Below are 20,779 nucleotides of genomic sequence, written 5' to 3'. Positions count from 1 at the left end.
AATACCGAATATCCACAAAATATCCAATATAAAACTAATTTTAATTTTAATGGCAGGCCTTGGTTCCTAACCTTATACCTCTTTACTTGAGGCATCCAGCAGACGGCCCAGAGACCGGCCTGTCATTAAAAATGTCCCGACCAAAAATATAGCCCTTAGCTTTCACTTGACAAATAATGTAATAATGTACAATTTCAAGAGACCTCTCTCTTTTCTGCAATGTCTAATCTAGGTAACTAGACCTTGGCTATGTGTTCTACCACCCAACAGTTGACTACAGCATATGTGACACAGGTTAGCGAGGTCACACTGATTCTGAAAGTGGTTTTGATATTCTAGACAATAAGGTAAACTTTGAGTGAAATTACATGGATTTAATAAAATAAGTAATGGCTGACAAGTTCAACAAAATATACACATTACAAACATGTTGAAACACCTGACACACCAAGCAAAATATACACTATATATACAAAAGTATGTGGACACCGCTTCAAATTAGTGAATTCGGCTATTTCAGCCACACCCGTTGCTGACAGGTGTATAAAATCGAGCACACAGCCATGCAATCTCCATAGACAAACATTAGCATTAGAATGGCTTTACTGAAGAGCTCAGTGACTTTCAACGTGGCACCATCATAGGATGCCACCTTTCCAACAATTTAATTAGTCAAATTTCTGCCCTACTAGAGCTGCCCCGGTCAACTGTAAGTGCTGTTATTGTGAAGTGGACAACGGCTCAGCCGCAAAGTGGTAGGCCACACAAGCTCACAGAATGGGACCGCCGAGTGCTGAAGTGCGAAGCACGTAAAAATCTTCTGTCCTCCGTTGCAACACTCACTACCGAGTTCCAAACTGCCTCTGGAAGCAACGTCAGCACAATAACTGTTCGTCGGGAGCTTCATGAAATGGGTTTCCATGGCCGTGCACAAAGTGAGGTCCATACAGAAATGGTTTGTCGAGATCGGTGTGGAAGAACTTGACTGGCCTGCACAGAGCCCTGACCTCAACCCCATCGAACACCTTTGGGATGAATTAATAATAATAATAATATGCCATTTAGCAGACGCTTTTATCCAAAGCGACTTACAGTCATGCGTGCATACATTTTTATTTATTTTTTGTATGGGTGGTCCCGGGGATCGAACCCACTACCTTGGCGTTACAAGCGCCGTGCTCTACCAGCTGAGCTACAGAGGACCACATTGGAACGCAGACTGCAAGCCAGGCCTAATCGCCCAACATCAGTGCCCGACCTCACTAATGCTCTTGTGGCTGAATGGAAGCAAGTCCTCGCAGCAATGTTCCAACATCTATTGGAAAGCCTTCACAGAAGAGTGAAGGCTGTTTATAGCAGCAAAGGGGTGACCAACTCCAAATTAATGCCCATGATTCTGGAATGAGATGTCCACATACTTTTGGTCATGTAGTGTACATAATACAAACAATACAGTAACTATACCTGAATACATATAGTGCTCTTTTGACATAAAATAAATAGAATCTGAGGGTAACAGCACAGTTTATTCCGCTCATGTCAGAAACTGGTTAGAATCTAGCAAAATAAGTCCAGTTCCATTGAATTGACCCCAATTCACTCAATCACAGATAAAGGAAAATGGCTGCGTGGACAGGTTTACGTTATACTTTAAGGACAGATGTGTTTTCACGTCAATATCCAATGACAAAGTCTGTGAGAGGAACAACTTGCACCAAGAGTCCGTTTTTCATCTCTCGTGGCCAGACTACATAAACGGTAGCGTAGATCTGTCAAGATACAACGGGATGCTTGAGATAACGAGCAGCATTAGTTCTGGTGCTTTGGACAAATCGGAATGGGAGGGGACATTTGGCCCATAGACTTGCAAAGAGAGAGGGTGGAGCTCTTCGTTCCGGTTCCGATCCTCGATGTCTATTCCCTTAACACCCAGAACTTAATCGAGCATCTGACCAATTATGCAAGACTATAGTTCTGGGTTAACCCAGATGAGTCGTTTTTAACACGTAACACCTCCAATACAACATCAACATTCTGAATGAACCCCCAGTGTGGTTATCTTTTATCTGCAATTGTTTGAATTTGGGCCAACAAGTTCATATACTATATTACTTATCCCCTACCAAACTAAACGTATTAATTAGTTGTAAGGGCTGACATCAAAGCATCGTTAACATCAAACATACCATTGATGCTAAATTACCAACTATGCATGGGACACATCTGTTTTATAAATACTCCATTTATCACAATTCATTTGTTTTAGAATGTTGCAGCCTACACACAAAAGCAAATTACTGGCACATGAATGCATTATAAGCGAGCTGCATGGATCATGGACAGCATCTGCGTCCCAAATGGCACCTTATTCCTTATATAGTGCACTACATTTGACCAGGGCCCATATGGCTACCTCTGGTCAATGGGAATAGGGTGCCATTTGTTTTGTAAATGTACAAGTACCGTACAAGGATAATTCCTCATACACAGTGCACTTTCTGGAATATCAACTTAAAAATTAAGAAATGTTTTCCCATTTAGGAGTAGGCTTTTATTGACATGACTACTCCTCTTGACACAACTGTGCATCCTGCCTTTCACCCACTGGTGATAATGTCAGTTTACCAGATAAAATGATAGAAAATACTGTATGTCTGCAGAACTGGAGCCCATGAGATAACCATCTAAGATCGTGGTCATTGTGCAGAGGTACCTCATGGGCTCCAGCTTGACAGTGAAATATCACACAGCACCAATGTTCAGTCTATTATTGTGTCCCTGATTTGCAAAGGCTGTCTTCGCTCCGACAAAGTGCTCAAAACACACACACAAAATCACTCTGTGGTTTCAGCTATCTCTGTGCCGTCCACGAGCAAAGTGTGGATAATGCCATCTCGCCTCTTTCCACTGCTCATGGCCTTAATGCAACAGTCGTGGTCGCTTAGAGTGAAGTGTGTCTCAGTACCGTCTTCCACAAACTCCCCCTGTGAACGAGATAGAGATGAACAGATTCGCATTTATGATCAATAGATTTCAGTAAAGTTTAACGTAATGTAAATATTATACATAAATTAAGAGTGTATGGAGGGATATGGTGGATTTTAAGTGGGCTGAGAGGTTAGGAGTGGTGCATTTCCCTGTTTTATTGCGTCAAATAATGCTAATCATGCACGCTCAAATGTTTTCTTAGAATGCACTCATACATTTTCTAATTGTATCAGGTATTGTTTACAATATTTTGTGTTCAAATAATCTAAGTTATATGTGCCTAATTTGCATTAATTCACTGGGTGTGAATGCATTTATGAATACATTAACATAAAGGTGTGGAGCAGGCTGCAACCACCAAAGAATTGCTTTGTCTAGGCCTTCCTGCATATACTAGTACTGTCTCGACTGACTCATTAATTACCATTGTTGTCATGTTCTGTTGCATGATTCAACAAGTGTGTCAATAGCAGGATACCCTCTGATTAAAAATCAACACACTTGGCTCTAGATTACACCTATCTATACATACTTTACATTGTTTGCGAGATCAGACATAATATCACTATAATCCAAGAGATCATTTTCGGAAGTTGCGTTCATTTCAGCGCATCTAATTTGTAAACATTTCAACTGTATTAAATTATTACTTTCTTCAATTCCCCAAAAATGAACACCCATCAAAATAAAGGTAGCTTTCTTCTCTTTCTTGTGATGCAAGTGTCGAGATGTGTTAAAATCCACAACAAAGCTTAAACATTCTTATAGATGCAACAGAAAGACAACGTATTCCATTGAGCCCATTTCAGCCATTACCGGAGTGTGCTTGACAGGACATTACAAATATTTCCGCAGTTGTAACGTTAACGGGAAAAAACTAAAGGCACAAGCAAGAGTATGAAAGAGTCGCAGGATTATAATAAAAGCAATCGATCAAGCAAGATTTAAGTGACAAGTGGATTTTGCACCCCTCAAACAGGAAATAGAAGATTGACAGGTAGGCGGGGCATACGCGTTGCTAGTGTTCATCTTTGTGTTAAGTGATGCTCAGCATGATTGGAGGGAAGATGCTTACCGCTGTCTCCATTTTTTGTCCATTACACCAAATATCCATGGTGTCTTTCTCTGTGGAAAGAGAAAAATAACACATAAGGCAAACATCAATAAAATACTTCAGGATACACAGAAAATGTAAGCAGCACATATTGTACTCCTGATTGATGATGATCACCATGAGAACATGCCTTTACAATAGCTGTGACTTGGCTTCTGCCAAAGTAAAGCATTTTTCTTAGGCTATATATTGAGATAGGCTTTTGACTGATTTCAAAGGAGCGTGAGTCAAAGCTACCAATGGCACTGCAAATCAACCTGGATTTCTCCAGTCTCTTTCAAATGCTCTCCTGCTAACCCTGATAGAGAGAAGATCATTTTGGCATCGTGTTGGTTATGGTAGTACACCTAACTAGATTCATTTACGTGTTTTCCTTCAGTATTATTTTTCACGTTACTATTTAGAGCACATTAAATTAATTAAACTGATAATTTAATGCAGATATGACAGGCTTTCAGTATCCTCAGTGGCTTTTATGGATAGTGTGCATAACACTCCAATTGTTTCTGAGAGCAAGGGTTGTGGACTCGTGGATATCCCCTGCTTGTAAACACAGCAGGGATTTTTCTGTTTACCCTTTTCAGTGTAAACTCCCTCAATAACTTTAAGCATCAGTTGTCAGAGCACCTTACCGATCACTGCACCTGTACACAGCCCATCTGAAATTAGCCCACCCAACTACCTCATCCCTATATTGTTATTTATTTTGCTCTTTTGCACCCCAGTATCTCTATTTGCACATAATCTCTTGCACATCTAGCATTCCAGTGTTAATACTATTGTAATTATTCTGCACTATAGCCTATTTATTGCCTTACCTCCATAACTTGCTACATTTGCACACACTGTATATATATTTTCTGTTGTATTTCTGACTTTATGTTTTTTTTACCCATATGTAACTCTGTGTTGTTTTTATTGCACTACTTTGCTTTATCTTGGCCAGGTCGCAGTTGTAAATGAGAACCTGTTCTCAACTGGCTTACCTGGTTAAATAAAGGTGAAATAAAAAAAATAATAATAAAAAAATAAACTGAAACAACTAAAACCAGAACTAAAACCAGATATAAAGTATGTAGAAAAGATAATGACCTATATATTTTTTTAAATAATATAATCTTTGAGAACTAACCATCACCAATATAAAAGCTAGACAGTCAGGGAGAATAGGAAATTCCAAAAACAATGAATTTAGCAGTATTGATTTTGTTATTATGTTTGAGCAAAATAACACAGAATTAGCCATGGCAAAATGCATAGAATTGCAGGAAAGTAGCTTTTAAACGACAACATTTTATCTCAGCTGCATGTCAAAATTTGTAGAATTGCAGGAAATTAGCTTTAAAACTGCAAATGTCTCTCAGCTCCATGGAGAAATGTGTAGAATTGCAGGAAAATTGACTAAAAGTTATAAAAATTATCTACACTGCCAAGATGGGGGCCTCTAAAATTCTCTACAAATCAGCCGTGTCAACAAGCCTACCGCGCCCATTTCCACGCCAACCACCTAAGCCCCCTTTTTTATCTAGAAAAAAACACTGCACAGTTGCTTCTCTCTGTGAATACAGAGACAGGGTTGACAAATACAATCAAGGAACACATACAATTAACTGCCTACCAACATAAGTGGATTCTGAGCTTGTAAAGTGGAGACGTCAAAGAACGTCAATAAGTAAATATTGCTGGCGAAACCTTGACTTTTTGGAGACAGCGTCGCGTTTGTTAGCAAAGAGATTTGCAGTGGCTAATTAATGATAAATACGTGAATTGTTTCACCCAACAGTTAGACAAGATGATTAACCCACCTGAGCCAATTCTTAGAAAAGGTGAGCAGTGGTGGAGGGCAGGTTGGCAAAGTGCCAAATGAAGAAGAAGAAAATGAAGAAGTAGGCCATAGAAATGTGCCCCTGGAGCAGTTTCAGGTGAGAGGTGCCTTGCTCAAGGGCACAACAGCAGGTGATGGCATCTCCAGTTGCCAGCTCTCATCCAGCTCTTGATTTTCCCCTCAGACCCAGGATTGGAACTGGCAACCCTCTGGTTACTGGCCCACCTCTTTAACCTCTAGGCTACCTGTCTTTCCCAGTCTGGAACAGTTACAAGGCCTACTATTTTCCATAAGCCCTAGGATGGTGGTGTGAAATAAAAATAACAGCCTCATCCATGACATAACATCAGTGGAAGATAAGCATTGCTATTCTAAATAGTCCAGTCAATTCATGTGGTCTTTGTTTTGGTTGCTGGGCACAATAAAAAAAAAACTAGCAAGTTGTTGAGGGGCGTGAGTTGGAAGGGGTGTAGCATAAAGAAATAGGCTAACACTCACCTAACAATACTAGGAGTGAATGTTTTTACAGTCACACCCACTCTGTTCAATAGAGAACCGTCAAAGGTACTATAGCCTAGCTAATGCAATGGTAAATTGTCAGTTCCATATCCTCATAAACTAATAAATGCAACAACCAAGAACCTAACACATGGGTTTGTAACCAGGTCATTGATTTTGTTTAGCACCATTGCCTTTCATTGTGTTACAACAAGTCAGACCTAATGTTACCTTTGGGGCTTATTAAAAACAGGCAAGTGTATTTTGAACCCATCTATTTCACTTTGAAGTTACGGAGTGGCTGAGATAGCCTATCAGAATTCAGACTTCAGTCATTTGATGTGATTTATATTTTATGGGAGGTGCTTTGCAAACACCCACAAAAGACAAACATTGCCACAGCAATCTTTTGCACTTTGTAAATAAATCTCAATGGCTCAATAAAACCTAATGCCATAGTGAGTCGGGCAGACAATGTGCCAATAGAGGCCACCATCAAAACCTGTTTTCCCTTATAAGAATTTCACTACACCCGCAATAACCCGCAATATGTTTGCAATACAAGCTGGGGAGAGGAAATGGACCAATAGGGCACATATTTTACCCAGGACGACCCTGCAGTCGATGCCGTCCAGATTGAGCAGCCAAGTGCTGGTGACTTTGGAGCGGTTCTCCATGTACGTTTTCAGGCTCTTCCCATTGATCTCCAGTGTGTATTCATAAGCAAAGCCGCTCACTGCGTCAATGTTAATGGTCGCTTTGGTGGCCGCGCTTCCCACGTTGAAGGTCTCCTTTCCCACCAGCTTGAACATCCAGTCTCTCCTTACAATTTCCTGGGCAAAGGAAAAAATGCAAGCGGGACAATAATTCAGTGTGACTGTATGTTATTGTCATACTATGATAATATTATACCTACATTCAAAATTCCTACATTTACTTTTTGGACAGTACCCGAGTAGTAATTGTAGGCTAAAACACACACACACAAATGCAATACATAGCAAAGGCATGCATGTCAAATGGTACTCTGAATGCTACTGCCATTGAGGGAGATGAAGAGAAGCTACCACTCCATCTCAAACAGAGAGAGAGTCGAGTGAGCTTGTCTAATACATAGGGTTAAGTGTAACGTAAACATTATTGATCAAGTTTTACCTTTCCGTCTATGTAGATTACCCTTTTCCCCGTTGTTGTGCCATGTTCAAACTCAATTCTATGGACTCCATCGCTCAGGGCCACTTCCCACACCCCTACCAGGTCGCCCGACATTCTGTCCTCCTCACTGGCCCGCTTTGGCCACCAACTCTAGAATTATGAAACAACAAGATTAACTAAACTTTTCAGAGGGGTCACAACATAACGTTAGCATGGTGCCAGACCGAAATAAGTCTATTAGAAACACCTAGCTGACCTTAGCTAGATAACGTCAACGGCAGATTAACGTTACTGTTAGCTACATATTAGTTATTTAATTAAGGAGCCTGCTTGGTAGCTAGTTAGCTAACGTAGCTAGCTAATCATGACACTGATTGCCAAAGCTAGCTAACGTTAGTTGCTTACCTTTCAGTACTTATCTAGCTACGTTACGGGAACGGTTAACTAGCTAGCAAGCTTGCTACTGTAAAAATATAACAATAGCTTAGCTAGTTAGCTATCTATATCCACACGTAAAGTGCTTGTTTGTTGCTAGCACATCCACAGTTTGCTTCAGTCCAGCGTCAGAACAACCAAAATGGATACGTTACTATGGAAACCAAGCCACGTGACAGGCAAGGAAGAGAAGGAACTGCCATATGCGTCATAATAGCACGGAAGGAAAGCCGTACTGGGAGCCCAATTTAAAATGCAGTCATATGTAGGCTACTGTCTGCATAAAATGGCCTGTTTCCAAGTGTGGAAATGTACGTCAGAATATGTTTAATGATAAGTACAAACTCAGTATTGCGAAGTCATGATAAAAACAGAGCTTGACCAGTCGGCCTATAACCTAGTTAATACATTTTTTAATGCCTTAAGAATTATAGACTAAGGTTAATGGAGTCTATATTCATACAATCATCAATTAAAGATCCAATATCAAATCTAACTTCAAATCAAACTTTATTTGATGTGCATTTCAAAATCAAATCAAATGTTATTGGTCACACAAGTATGAAAATGTATGCACTCACTAACTGTAAGTTGCTCTGGATAAGAGCGTCTGCTAAATGACTAAAATGTAAATGTGAGTGTAGACTTTATCGTGAAATGCTTATAATAATAATATGCCATTTAGCAGACGCTTTTATCCAAAGCGACTTAGTCATGTGCGCATACATTTTTACGTATGGGTGGACCCGGGGATCGAACCCACTACCCTGGCGTTACAAGCGCCATGCTCTACCAATTGAGCTACAGAGGACCACGCTTACTTACGAGCCCTTTTCTGTCATTGCAGTTTAACATTTTTTTGGCAAATAGATAAAATAGTAACACAATAAAATAATAATGAAATAACAATAACGAAGCTATATATATATATACACAAGGAGTACCAGTACCGTGTCAGTGTACTGGGGTACGAGGTAGTTGGGGTGATTGATTTAACTACTATGTGCATGTAGGTAGGTGTGAAAAGCAGAAAGTATGTGTAGCCATTCGATGAACTGTTCAGCAGTCTTATGGCTTTGGGGTAGAAGCTGTTCAGAAGCCTTTTGGTCCCAGTCTTGGCACTCCAGTACCGCTTGCCGTGCTGTAGCAGAGAGAACCGACTGACTTGGGTGGCTGGTGTCTGACCATTTTTAGGGCCTTCCTCTGACACCGCCTGGTATATAGGTCCTGGATGACAGGGTGCTCGGCCCCAGCAATGTACTGGGTCATACACACTACCCTCTGTAGTGTCTTGCGGTCGGATGCCGAGCAGTTGCCCTACCAAGCGGTAATGCAGCCAGTCAGGATAATCTCAATAGTGCAGCTGTAGAACATTTTTCTTTTCAGCCTCCTGAGGGGGAAGAGGCGTTGTCAAGCTCTCTTCACGAGTGTGTTGGTGTGTTTGGACCATGATAGGTCCTTAGTGTTGTGGACACCGAGGAACTTGAAGCTCTCAACGGTCTCCACTACAGCCCCGTCGATGTGAATGGGGGTGTGCTCGGCCCTAAAATAGCAACACATTTATAACAATAAAATGTAAAACAATCATGCCAATAAGAGATCAAATGTTATCAAAGAACATAACACAAAGGAGTCATTGATTAGCCAAGCTAAAAAGGCTGGTTGACAAATGTTTTTTTTTTACACTTCAAGCTGTTTCATAGTACAATGCAAAGTTCCATATAAAAAAACTGATAATAAAATGTATAAAAAGTAAGTGCAACAACTCCGTAGGTGGAGAAGTGTGTCACCTGTGGTAGTGCAAAACCAAGAGACAGACAATTTAGTTCTCAAAAAGGGGATTCATTAACTCAAAATGGTTCACAGGTAGCTTGGGGAATCTTCATGTCCCAAAGGCTTGTTCTTACTCAAATAAAGAAAAATACTCAAAATCAACAACTGGCCCTTTATGGCAGTAACTGAATGTAAACTGAAATCACTGGGGAATATATTATTTTACCCCAGGGCAGAGAGAGCGTCAAACCTTAGTCATTGGGGTGCTGGCTGGTTCTATATTTGCGAAAGCTTCTACGTGTCCTCCTCACAACTCCCTTCCTCTCTATTCCCCCTCCCCCCCTACTATGGATCCAGCTACCTGCCAAAAGGTTGAAAGTACATATCGTAAGAAAAGTCATGCGTGAAACATGAAATGTAAAAAAATAATCTGAAAATTATGTTATGACTATGAATTAACATTTCTTACTTTACGTCTCCCTTTACTCGGTTACAGAGATTTGTTATACGTACAAACTTTTGTCAGTAATGTGGCACCTGCAAAGGACATGAACCGAACGTAGCTAGTCAATCAAGCAACTCTAGCCCAGACGTTAGAGTTGCTTTGCAGCTTCCGGTTTCATTTCCAAAATAAAAGTCTAGAGCTTGTTTTAGAACTGCATTCAATAACGACGTTATACCAGTAGATGACCTGGTATAGGCTTGGGCTTTCAACAAATGACTTGTGTGAGAATGACAAAGACACAGAAGGGTCTTGTCTAGAATAAGCGCCTGAGCTGCAAAATAGAAAGTGCATCTGATTTAAGCTAGGCCTATTCCACTATCTAATATACCATGCTGTTGTGTTATTTAATAGCCACATAATTGCATAATTTATTTTTATAGCCGCATGGGGCTATTGTGGTGATCATGCAACCTTTTGAATCACACTTTTTAGAGTATTTGGGAGCACTGACTGTAGGCCTTATATTAGGCTGTTTTATTAATGAATTCCACTCTGTATGTAAGCTTGTTATAGCCATTTGCGTTGCACATCACCATCACGCAGAGGCTATATCCATTTAAATAAATGAGATAAAACAAAATATTGATTAAGTCTTGGCTATAACCTGTCCTGAGCGAAATGTGGCCAAGTGGTCCCAAATGGTCAAGACTATATATAGCCTATTCTTATTGCCAGATCTGTTTTCCTTATCAACCACTGCACTTGCTTCTTCAATTATTTTGTTTAACATTTATTTAGAGGCCTGTGAGCAAGGGTCTCTTTTTAAGTGGAGCCCTATAGTAAAAACAGTTATAACGGAAGGCGAGGGAAAAAAACTCTAGACCACCTTTACTCAACACACAGAGACGCGTACAAAGCTCTCCCTCGCCCTCCAATTGGCAAATCTGACCATAACTCTATCCTCCTGATTCCTGCTTATAAGCAAAATCTAAAGCAGGAAGCACCAGTGACATGGTCAATAAAGAAGTGGTCAGATGACGCAGATGCTAAACTACAGGACTGTTTTGCTAGCACAGACTGGAATATGTTCCCGGGATTCTACCGATGGCATTGAGGAGTACACAACTTTAGTCACTGGCTTCATCAATAAGTGCATTGACGACGTCGTCCCCACAGTAACCGTACGTACATACCCGAACCAGAAGCCATGGATTACAGGCAACATCCGCAATGAGCTAAAGGGTAGAGCTGCCGCTTTCAGCGGAACTCTAACCAGGACGCTTATAAGAAATCCTGCTATGCCCTCCGATGAACCATCAAACAGGCAAAGCGTCAATACAGGACTAAGATTGAATCGTACTACACCGGCTCCAGTGCTTGTCGGATGTGGCAGGGCTTGCAAACTATTACAGATTACAAAGGGAAGCACAGCCGCGAGCTGCCCAGTGACACAAGCCTACCAGACGAGCTAAATTACTTTGAGGCAAGCAACACTGAAGCATGCATGAGAGCATCAGCTTTCCGGACGACTGTGTGATCACGCTCTCCGTAGCCGATGTGAGTAAGACCTTTAAACAGATCAACATTCACAAGGCCGCAGGGCCAGACTGATTACCAGGACGTGTACTCCGAGCATGCCCTGACCAACTGGCAAGTGTCTTCACTGACATTCTCAACCTGTCCCTGACTGAGTCTGTAATACCAACATGTTTCAAGCAGACCACCATAGTCCCTGTGCCCAAGAACACTAAGGTAACCTGTCTAAATGACTACAGACCCGTAGCACTCACATCTGTAGCCATGCATAGCTTTGAAAGGCTGGTCATGGCTCACATCAACACCATTATCCCAGAAACCCTAGACCCACTCCAATTTGCATACCGCCCCAACAGATCCACAGATGATGCGATCTGTATTGCACTCCACACTGCCCTTTCCCACCTGGACAAAAGGAAAACTTACGTGAGAATGCTATTCATTGACTACAGCTCAGTGTTCAACACCATAGTGCCTTCAAAGCTCATCACTAAGCTAAGGACCCTGGTACTAAACACCTCCCTCTGCAACTGGATCCTGGACTTCCTGACGGGCCGCCCCCAGGTGGTAAGGGTAGGTAACAAATCTGCCACGCTGATCCTCAACACGGGGCCCCTCAGGGGTGCGTGTTCAGTCCGCTCCTGTACTCCCTGTTTACCCATGGCCAGGCTCGACTAAGTTTGCAGACAACACAACAGTGGTAGGCCTGATCACCGACAACGATGAGACAGCCTATAGGGAGGTCAGAGACCTGTCCGTGTGGTGCAAGGATAACAACCTCTCCCTCAATGTGTTCAAGACAAAGGAGATGATTGTGGACTACAGGAAAAAGAAGAGGACCGAGCACGCCCCCATTCTCATTGACGGGGATGTAGTGGAGCAGGTTGAGAGCTTCAAGTTCCTTGGTGTCCACATCACCAACAAACTACCATGGTCCAAACACACCAAGACAGTCGTGAAGAGGGCACGACAAAGCCTATTCCCTCTCAGGAGACTGAAAAGATTTGGCGTGGGTCCCCAGATCCTCATAAAATTATACAGCTGCACCATCGAGAGCATCCTGACTGGTTGCATCACCACCTGGTATGGCAACTGCTCGGCCTCCGACTGCAAGGCACTACAGAGGGTAGTGTGTACGGCCCAATACATCACTGGGGCCAAGCTTCCTGCCATCCAGGACCTCTATGCCAGGCGGTGTCAGAGGAAGGCCCTAAAAAAGACTCCAGCCACCCTAGTCATAGACTGTTCTCTCTGCAACCGTACCGGAGCGCCAAGTCTATGTCCAAAAGGCGTCTTAGCACCTTCTACCCCCAAGCTATAAGACTGCTGAACAGCTAATCAAATGGCTACCCGGACTATTTGCATTGTTCCCCCCCACCCCCTCTTTTACGCTGCTGCTACTCTCTGTTTATTATCTATGCATAGTCACTTTAACTCTACCTACATGTACATATTACCTCAATTACCTCAACTAACCTGTGCCCCCGCACATTGACTCTGTACCGGTACCCCCTGTATATAGCCTTGCAAATGTTATTTAACTGCTGCTCTTTTATTATTATTATTATTTACACTTATCTTTTTTTTTACTTAACACTTATTTTTCTTAAAAACTGCATTGTTGGTTAAGGGCTTGTAAATAAGCTATTCACTGTAAGATCTACACCTGTTGTATTCAGCGCATGTGACAAATAAAATGTGATTTGATTTGAGGGTGTGTTAAGTGGTGGTGTCCCGTCCTTTCAGGTTGTTGGCCTGAGGTAGGACTAAATAGATTTAAATAGTGGAGTAGGGTGGTGTTATTTTATTTTCATTTTTTTGTGTGGTGTTAGATGGTATTTTTAAAAAAGTTAAAAAATTCAAGCAAAGTATAAGGGAGTTATACTCCAGTCTAGTAGGTGGCGTTAATGCAACATTTATTGGATGCCAACCGCCGTTAAACCTAATCGAAGAAGAAGTAGTGATCGGGGCTTGGAGATGAGCGGAGAATGTCTCGCCATGGGGATTGGTCCCCTATGCAAGTGTCCATGTCGTGTGTGTTTTCTGTGATTGCAGTGTCTGTGGGACGAGAAATCTTACTGGCGAATTCGAGTGAGGAAGTGGGCAGCTGCGCTGACAACAAACTGGGGCTGTGGAGCTGAGTGGTTATCCGAGAGCAGAGGACCGAGAGAGGCATTGGTACAATGTACATTTAGGAGCTTTAGCTCCGCCAAGTAAGGGACGTTATTCTTCCTGTGTTCCCCTAATACTACTCTTTCTCTCTCTGGGCTGTTTTGCCACGCCACTATTGTCTTTCTCTCGTTTAGCACCGGAAGCGGGGTCATCGGTGACGTCGCCAAGCAGAGTCTCAGACCGGGTGCGTTCCAGGACAGGGAGCTATGCGGATCTGGATATCGCCATACAAAGACGTTAATTTTATTTTGTGGGGATATGGTTCTCGTCGTGCCCTAGACATCCTAACCTACCTGAGCGGAGGCTCTTATGTTGATACAGTCCGGGAAATCGTGTAGTCTGCTGTGGGAGGTTGGGAAACTGGGTCAGATCCATGTTAACCCATGAATTTGAAATAAAACTTACCTTGAGCATACTTACCTGTCCTGGTCTTCTGTGTTGGTTGTGTACTGGAGAACATTAAATCCTGTGTTTGGTGGAGTGAAAAGGGGTTCACACTAAACTGTGACATCTCCACCCCTTCATCTACACTGATTGAAGTGGCTTTAACAGGTCACATCAATAAGGGATCATAGCATTCATCTGGTCAGTCTGTCATGGAAAGAGCAGAGCCCAGATTCACAAAACCTTAAGAATAAATGTATTTTAAATGCAATTTTTTCCTTAACTATAGTAGCTATTCCTCAAAGGTTGTTGGAAATGTTATTGCGCTATTTCTTATGTTTATCCTTAAGCAAAAAGTTAAGAAATAATTAGATTATTTAAAATAAAGTTAATTCCAAGATGGCTAAACCATTGTCTTAAACTCAGGGCAGTGAGAGAATAAGCTCATGAAAGCAATTTAACATGTTTAATTCACTCACAAACTTCATCTGAAAGTTTCAGTATTGATTTATTTTAAATCAAAGAACATGTTTTGGAACAGTAATCTCAGTAGGAAATATGCCAACATGATTGCCATTGCTAGCTACATAGCTAGCTAAATCGGTTGCCTAGCAACTAACGTCTTAAGAATCATAAAAATATATTTGAGAAGTTCCTAGGAAAATCATTCAATCTTAAGAAATTGTTGAGGAAATGCACTTACGAACTATCTTGTGAACTTGTTTTTTTTCATAAGAGGTGTTTTGTGAATCTGGGCCCAGGTGTTCCTAATGTTTTGTACACTCAGTGTTGGCCTAAATGTACACTTAGTTGGCCTAAATGTTGTCTGCATTAAGAAGTTCATAGGAGCATATATTGCTTTGTTCAACACAGGTGCACCTGCAGGTGTTTGTAAATAAAGATATGTTGCTTTCATCACATGGACCCCCAAAATATGTATAATTTCATGTGTCCCGCGAGATGAAGACTTCATCACCAAGGCTGTGGACAAAATATGCCAAATCTGGGCCAAGCATATCTACAACAAGCTGGTTTGCACAGCCCACTACATACACAAGGTACAATCTTTATTATTTTCCCCTAGCCCTACCACCCCTCCCCTAATTGGAGTTAACTAATGAACAACAACACTTAGGCTTCTACTTCCAGCTTATACATACATTTTACAGACACAGTATATTTTACATTAGTTCTCTTTTTTATTTATTTTTTAACTACCCTCAACCCCTCCCAACTATCTCTGAAAACCATCCAGTTTTGATTTCTAATTGCCATATATTTTTCAACTGTGATGTGATGTTTCATAAAAGTTCTGAACCTTTCTATTCTCCGTTTCTACAGACTGTGACTTAAAGAGAAACATTTTTGCTAAGAGTATTATAATATTATTGATCGCTTGACTATGACATTTCAAATTACCCAGCAGTGCTATTTGTAGAGTTAGCTCCAGGTAAATGTTGCAATTCTTCAGCCATTCCTGAACCTGCGACCAAAAACAAGCTAAATAAGGGTACTACCAAAACAAGTGATCTAATGATTTTGTCTCTAAGCAGCAAAATCTGCAGAGCTGGAATGGTTGTACAGTGTATTCAGAAAGTATTCAGACCTCTTGAATTTTTCCACATTATGTTATGTTACAGCCTTATTCTAAAATGGATTAAATGGATTTTTCTCATCAAACACACAATACCACAAAAAAAATGTTGTTTGCAAATGTATTATTTAAAGAAAACGGATATCACATTTACATAAGTATCAGAACCTTTACTCAGTACTTTGTTGAAGCACCTTTGGCAGCGATTACAGCCTTGAATCTTCTTTGGTATGACACTAGAAGCTTGGCACACCTGTATTTGGGGAGTTTCTCCCATTCTTCTCTGCAGATCCTCTCAAGCTCTGTCAGGTTGGATGGGGAGCGTCGCTGCACAGCTATTTTCAGGTCTCTCCAGAGATGTTAGATCGGGTTCATTCCAGGCTCTGGCTGGGCCACACAAGGACATTCAAAGACTTGTCCAGAAGCCACTTCTGTGTTGTCTTGGCTGTGTACTTAGGGTTGTTGTCCTGTTGGAAGGTAAACCATCGCCCCAGTCTGAAGTCCTGAGCACTCTGGAGCATGTTTTCATCAAGGATCTCTCTGTACTTTGCTCTGTTCATCTTTCCATTCATCCTGACAGACGTGACATTTGGCATTCAGTCTTGGTTTCATCAGACCAGAGAATCTTGTTTCTCATGGTCTGAGAGTCCTTTAGGTACCTTTTGGCAAACTCCAAGCAGGCTCTCATGTTCCTTTTACTGAGGAGTGGCATCCGTCTGGCCACTTGACCATAAAAGCTTTGGTGGAGTGCTTCAGAGATGGTTGTCCTTCTGGAAGGTTCTCCCATCTCCACAGAGGAACTCTTGAGCTTTGTCAGAGTGACCATCGGGTTCTTGGTCACCTCACTGACCAAGGCCCTTCTCCCCCGATTCCTCAGTTTGGACGGGCGGCCAGCTCAATGCTGCAGACATGTTTTGGTACCTTTCCCCAGATCTGTGCCTAGACACAATCCTGTTTTGGCGCTCTACAGACAATTCTTTCGACCTCATGGCTTGGTTTTTGCTCTGACATGCACTTGTCAACTGTGGGACCTTAAATAGACAGGTGTGTGCCTTTCCAAATCATGTCCAATCAACTGAATTTACCACAGGTGGCCTGCAATCAAGTTGTAGAAACATCTCAAGGATGATCAATGGAAACAGGATGCACCTGAGCTCAATTTCGAGTCTCATAATGAAGGGTCTGAATACTTATGTAAATCATTTTTAAATCTTTTTTTAATGTGAAAACATTTCTAAAAACCTGTTTTCGCTTTGTCATTATGGGGTATTGTGTGTAGATTGATGATTTTTTTTATTTAATACATTTTAGAATAACACTAACGTAACAACATTTGGAAAAAGTAAAGCGGTCTGAATACTTTCCGAATCCACTGTATATATAACATTCTATTGGATGCAAGAATTTTGTATAATGATTTAAATTGAAAAACTATGTTTTGAATCCTGCGTCGTTTTGTGGATCAGTTCATAAACCATCTGCCATGGAATCGGTACATCGAAGAGCTCTTCAACTATTTTGCAACCTGTATGGCGCAGCTGATATTTTTTTTGTCCTCAAATGATACTGGTATACTTCTTTATTTATCACAATTTACTTTAACCAATTTTGGTCTTTAAAGCAGGGCCGACAGACAAGTTCCTTACCTTCTCCCTTTTCCACTTGCCTCCTCAATTTTTGCTGTAATGCTGCAATCAGTTGGTTGTAATTTTGGAGAGAGCAGACATTTCCATATATTTTTGTGTGACATAACTCCACCAGTCCTATTTATGATATAATTTACAATTTACAAATTAGTATATTTGAGTTTAACCATAATATTTGTTACAATATTTGTTCTGTCCTTTCTGGTGGATTAAACTGAAATTGCAACCAGCTTTCTATGGCTTCTTTTAAAAATAGCTATATTCTGGGGATTATTTTATTTTCAAATAACCAAAAGTGAGAGTTTGCAATCTGAATATAGGGGAAAAGGCCATTCTTGAACACTGGGTGAGCCATTCTTACTAATCTGCTAGAGAAACAGTTTGGATTTAAGGATAGTTTTTGTATGACTGAAGCTTTTAGTGAGACGTCCAATGCTTTAATATTTAATAATTTCTGCCCTCCGAATTCATATTCATTATATACAGTGAGGGAAAAAAGTATTTGATCCCCTGCTGATTTTGTACGTTTGCCCACTGACAAAGACATGATCAGTCTATAATTTTAATGGTAGGTTTATTTGAACAGTGAGAGAAAGAATAACAACAACAAAAATCCAGAAAAACACATGTCAAAAATGTTAGAAATTGATTTGCATTTTAATGAGAGAAATAAGAATTTGACCCCTCTGCAAAACATGACTTAGTACTTGGTGGCAAAACCCTTGTTGGCAATCACAGAGGTCAGACGTTTATTGTAGTTGGCCACCAGGTTTGCACACATCTCAGGAGGGATTTTGTCCCACTCCTCTTTGCAGATCTCCTCCAAGTCATTAAGGTTTCGAGCCTGACGTTTTGCAACTCGAACCTTCAGCTCCCTCCACAGATTTTCTATGGGATTAAGGTCTGGAGACTGGCTAGGCCCCTCCAGGACTTTAATGTGCTTCTTCTTGAGCCACTCCTTTGTTGCCTTGGCCGTGTGTTTTGGGTCATTGTCATGCTGGAATACCCATCCACGACCCATTTTCAATGCCCTGGCTGAGGGAAGGAGGTTCTCACCCAAGATTTGACGGTATATGGCCCCGTCCATCGTCCCTTTGATGCGGTGAAGTTGTCCTGTCCCCTTAGCAGAAAAACACCCCCAAAGTATACACCTCCATGTTTGACGGTGGGGATGGTGTTCTTGGGGTCATAGGCAGCATTCCTCCTGCTCCAAACATGGCGAGTTGAGTTGATGGCAAAGAGCTCGATTTTGGTCTCATCTGACCACAACACTTTCACCCAATTCTCCTCTGAATCATTCAGAAGTTCATTGGCAAACTTCAGATGGGCCTGTAAATGTGCTTTCTTGAACAGGGGGACCTTGCGGGCGCTGCAGGATTTCAGTCCTTCACGGCGTAGTGTGTTACCAATTGTTTTCTTGGTGACTATGGTCCCAGCTGCCTTGAGATCATTGACAATATCCTCCCGTGTAGTTCTGGGCTGATTCCTCACCATTCTCATGATCATTGCAACTCCACGAGGTGATATCTTGCATGGAGCCCCAGGCCGAGGGAGATTGACAGTTATTTTGTGTTTCTTCCATTTGCGAATAATCGCACCAACTGTTGTCACCTTCTCACCAAGCTGCTTGGCGATGGTCTTGTAGCCCATTCCAGCCTTGTGTAGGTCTACAATCTCGTCCCTGATATCCTTGGAGAGCTCTTTGGTCTTGGCCATGGTGGAGAGTTTGGAATCTGATTGAGAAGGGGTCAAATACTTATTTCTCTCATTAAAATGCAAATCAATTTCTAACATTTTTTACATGTGTTTTTCTGGATTTTGTTGTTGTTATTCTGTCTCTCACTGTTCAAATAAACCTACCATTAAAATTATAGAGTGATCATTTCTTTGTCAGTGGGCAAACGTACAAAATCAGCAGGGGATCAAATACTTTTTTCCCTCACTGTAGCAGTGGGTGTAAAGCCATAACATAAGTTTTTCCAGCAACAGACTGTGATCGATACAGCAACAGACTATGATCGATAATGTCAAAAGCCGCACTGAAGTCTAACAAAACAGCCCGACAGTCTTTTTATCATACATTTCTCTCAGCCAATCAGTCATTGAGTCATCAGTCACCTAAGTGTCTGGTTAGACCGTAAACTCTTCTTCCAGACTCACATTAAGCATCTCCAATCCAAAGTTAAATCTAGAATCGGCTTGCTATTTCGCAACAAAGCCTCCTTCACTCATGCTGCCAAACATGCCTTCGTAAAACTGACTATGCTACCGATCCTTGACTTCGGCAAGGTCATTTACAAAATAGCCTCCAACACTCTACTCAGCAAATTGGATGTAGTCTATCACAGTGCCATCCGTTTTGTCACCAAAGCCCCATATACTACCCACCATTGTGACCTGTACGCTCTCGTTGGCTGGCCCTCACTACATATTAGTCGCCAAACCCACTGGCTCCAGGTCATCTATAAATCACTGCTAGGCAAATCCCTGCCTTAACTTAGCTCATTGGTCACCATAGCAACACCCACCCATAGTATGCGCTCCAGCAGGTATATCTCACTGGTCATCCCCAAAGCCAACACCTCCTTTGGCCGCCATTCCTTCCAGTTCTCTGCTGCCAATGACTGGAACGAACTGCAAAAATCTCTGAAGCTGGAGACTCTTATCTCCCTCACTAACTTTAAGCATCAGTTGTCAGAGCTGCTTACCGATCACTGCGCCTGTACAGAGCCCATCTGTAATTAGCCCATCCAACTACCTCATCCCCATATTGTTATTTATTTTGCTCATTTGCACCCCAGTATCTCTATTTGCACATCACCTTCTGCACATCTATCACTCCAGTGTTAATACTAAATTGTAATTATTTTGCACTATGGCCTATTTATTGCCTTACCTCCATAACTTGCACACACTGTATATAGATGTTCTATTGTGTTTTTGACTGTACGTTTTGTTTATCCCATATGTAACTCTGTGTTGTTGTTGTTTTTATCGCACTGCTTTGCTTTATCTTGGCCAGGTCGCAGTTGTAAATGAGAACTTGTTCTCAACTGGTTTACCTGGTTAAATAAAGGTGAAATAAAAAAATTAAATAAAAATGGTGTAAGTGCTGTGCTTGTTGAATGCCCTTCCCTATAAGCGTGCTGAAAGTCTGTTGTCAATTTGTTTACTGTAAAATAGCGTTTTATCTGGTCAAACACAGTTTTTTCCA

At 41.4% G+C, this 20,779-nt stretch overlaps 1 protein-coding gene across 1 annotated transcript; it reads right to left on the bottom strand.

Moving 5' to 3' along the window:
• Positions 1-1,507: 1,507 nt before the first annotated feature.
• On the bottom strand, positions 1,508-8,152 carry LOC311143635 (fas apoptotic inhibitory molecule 1-like). Its single transcript, XM_084179503.1, has 5 exons — positions 7,986-8,152; positions 7,581-7,728; positions 7,030-7,258; positions 4,064-4,113; positions 1,508-2,984 (listed from the first exon to the last, which is right to left on the bottom strand). Exons 2-5 carry the CDS (start codon positions 7,692-7,694, stop codon positions 2,835-2,837), a joined length of 543 nt encoding a protein of 180 aa, XP_084035629.1. The 5' UTR covers positions 7,695-7,728; positions 7,986-8,152; the 3' UTR covers positions 1,508-2,834.
• Between the last annotated feature and the right edge of the window lie 12,627 nt (positions 8,153-20,779).

This window comes from Coregonus lavaretus (genome assembly GCF_964263955.1).
Source record: "Coregonus lavaretus genome assembly, chromosome: 16".
In the NCBI taxonomy this organism is placed as follows: domain Eukaryota; kingdom Metazoa; phylum Chordata; class Actinopteri; order Salmoniformes; family Salmonidae; genus Coregonus; species Coregonus lavaretus.
The sequence above is the reverse complement of the archived record's forward strand: the minus strand, read 5'-3'. Positions and strand labels throughout refer to the sequence as shown.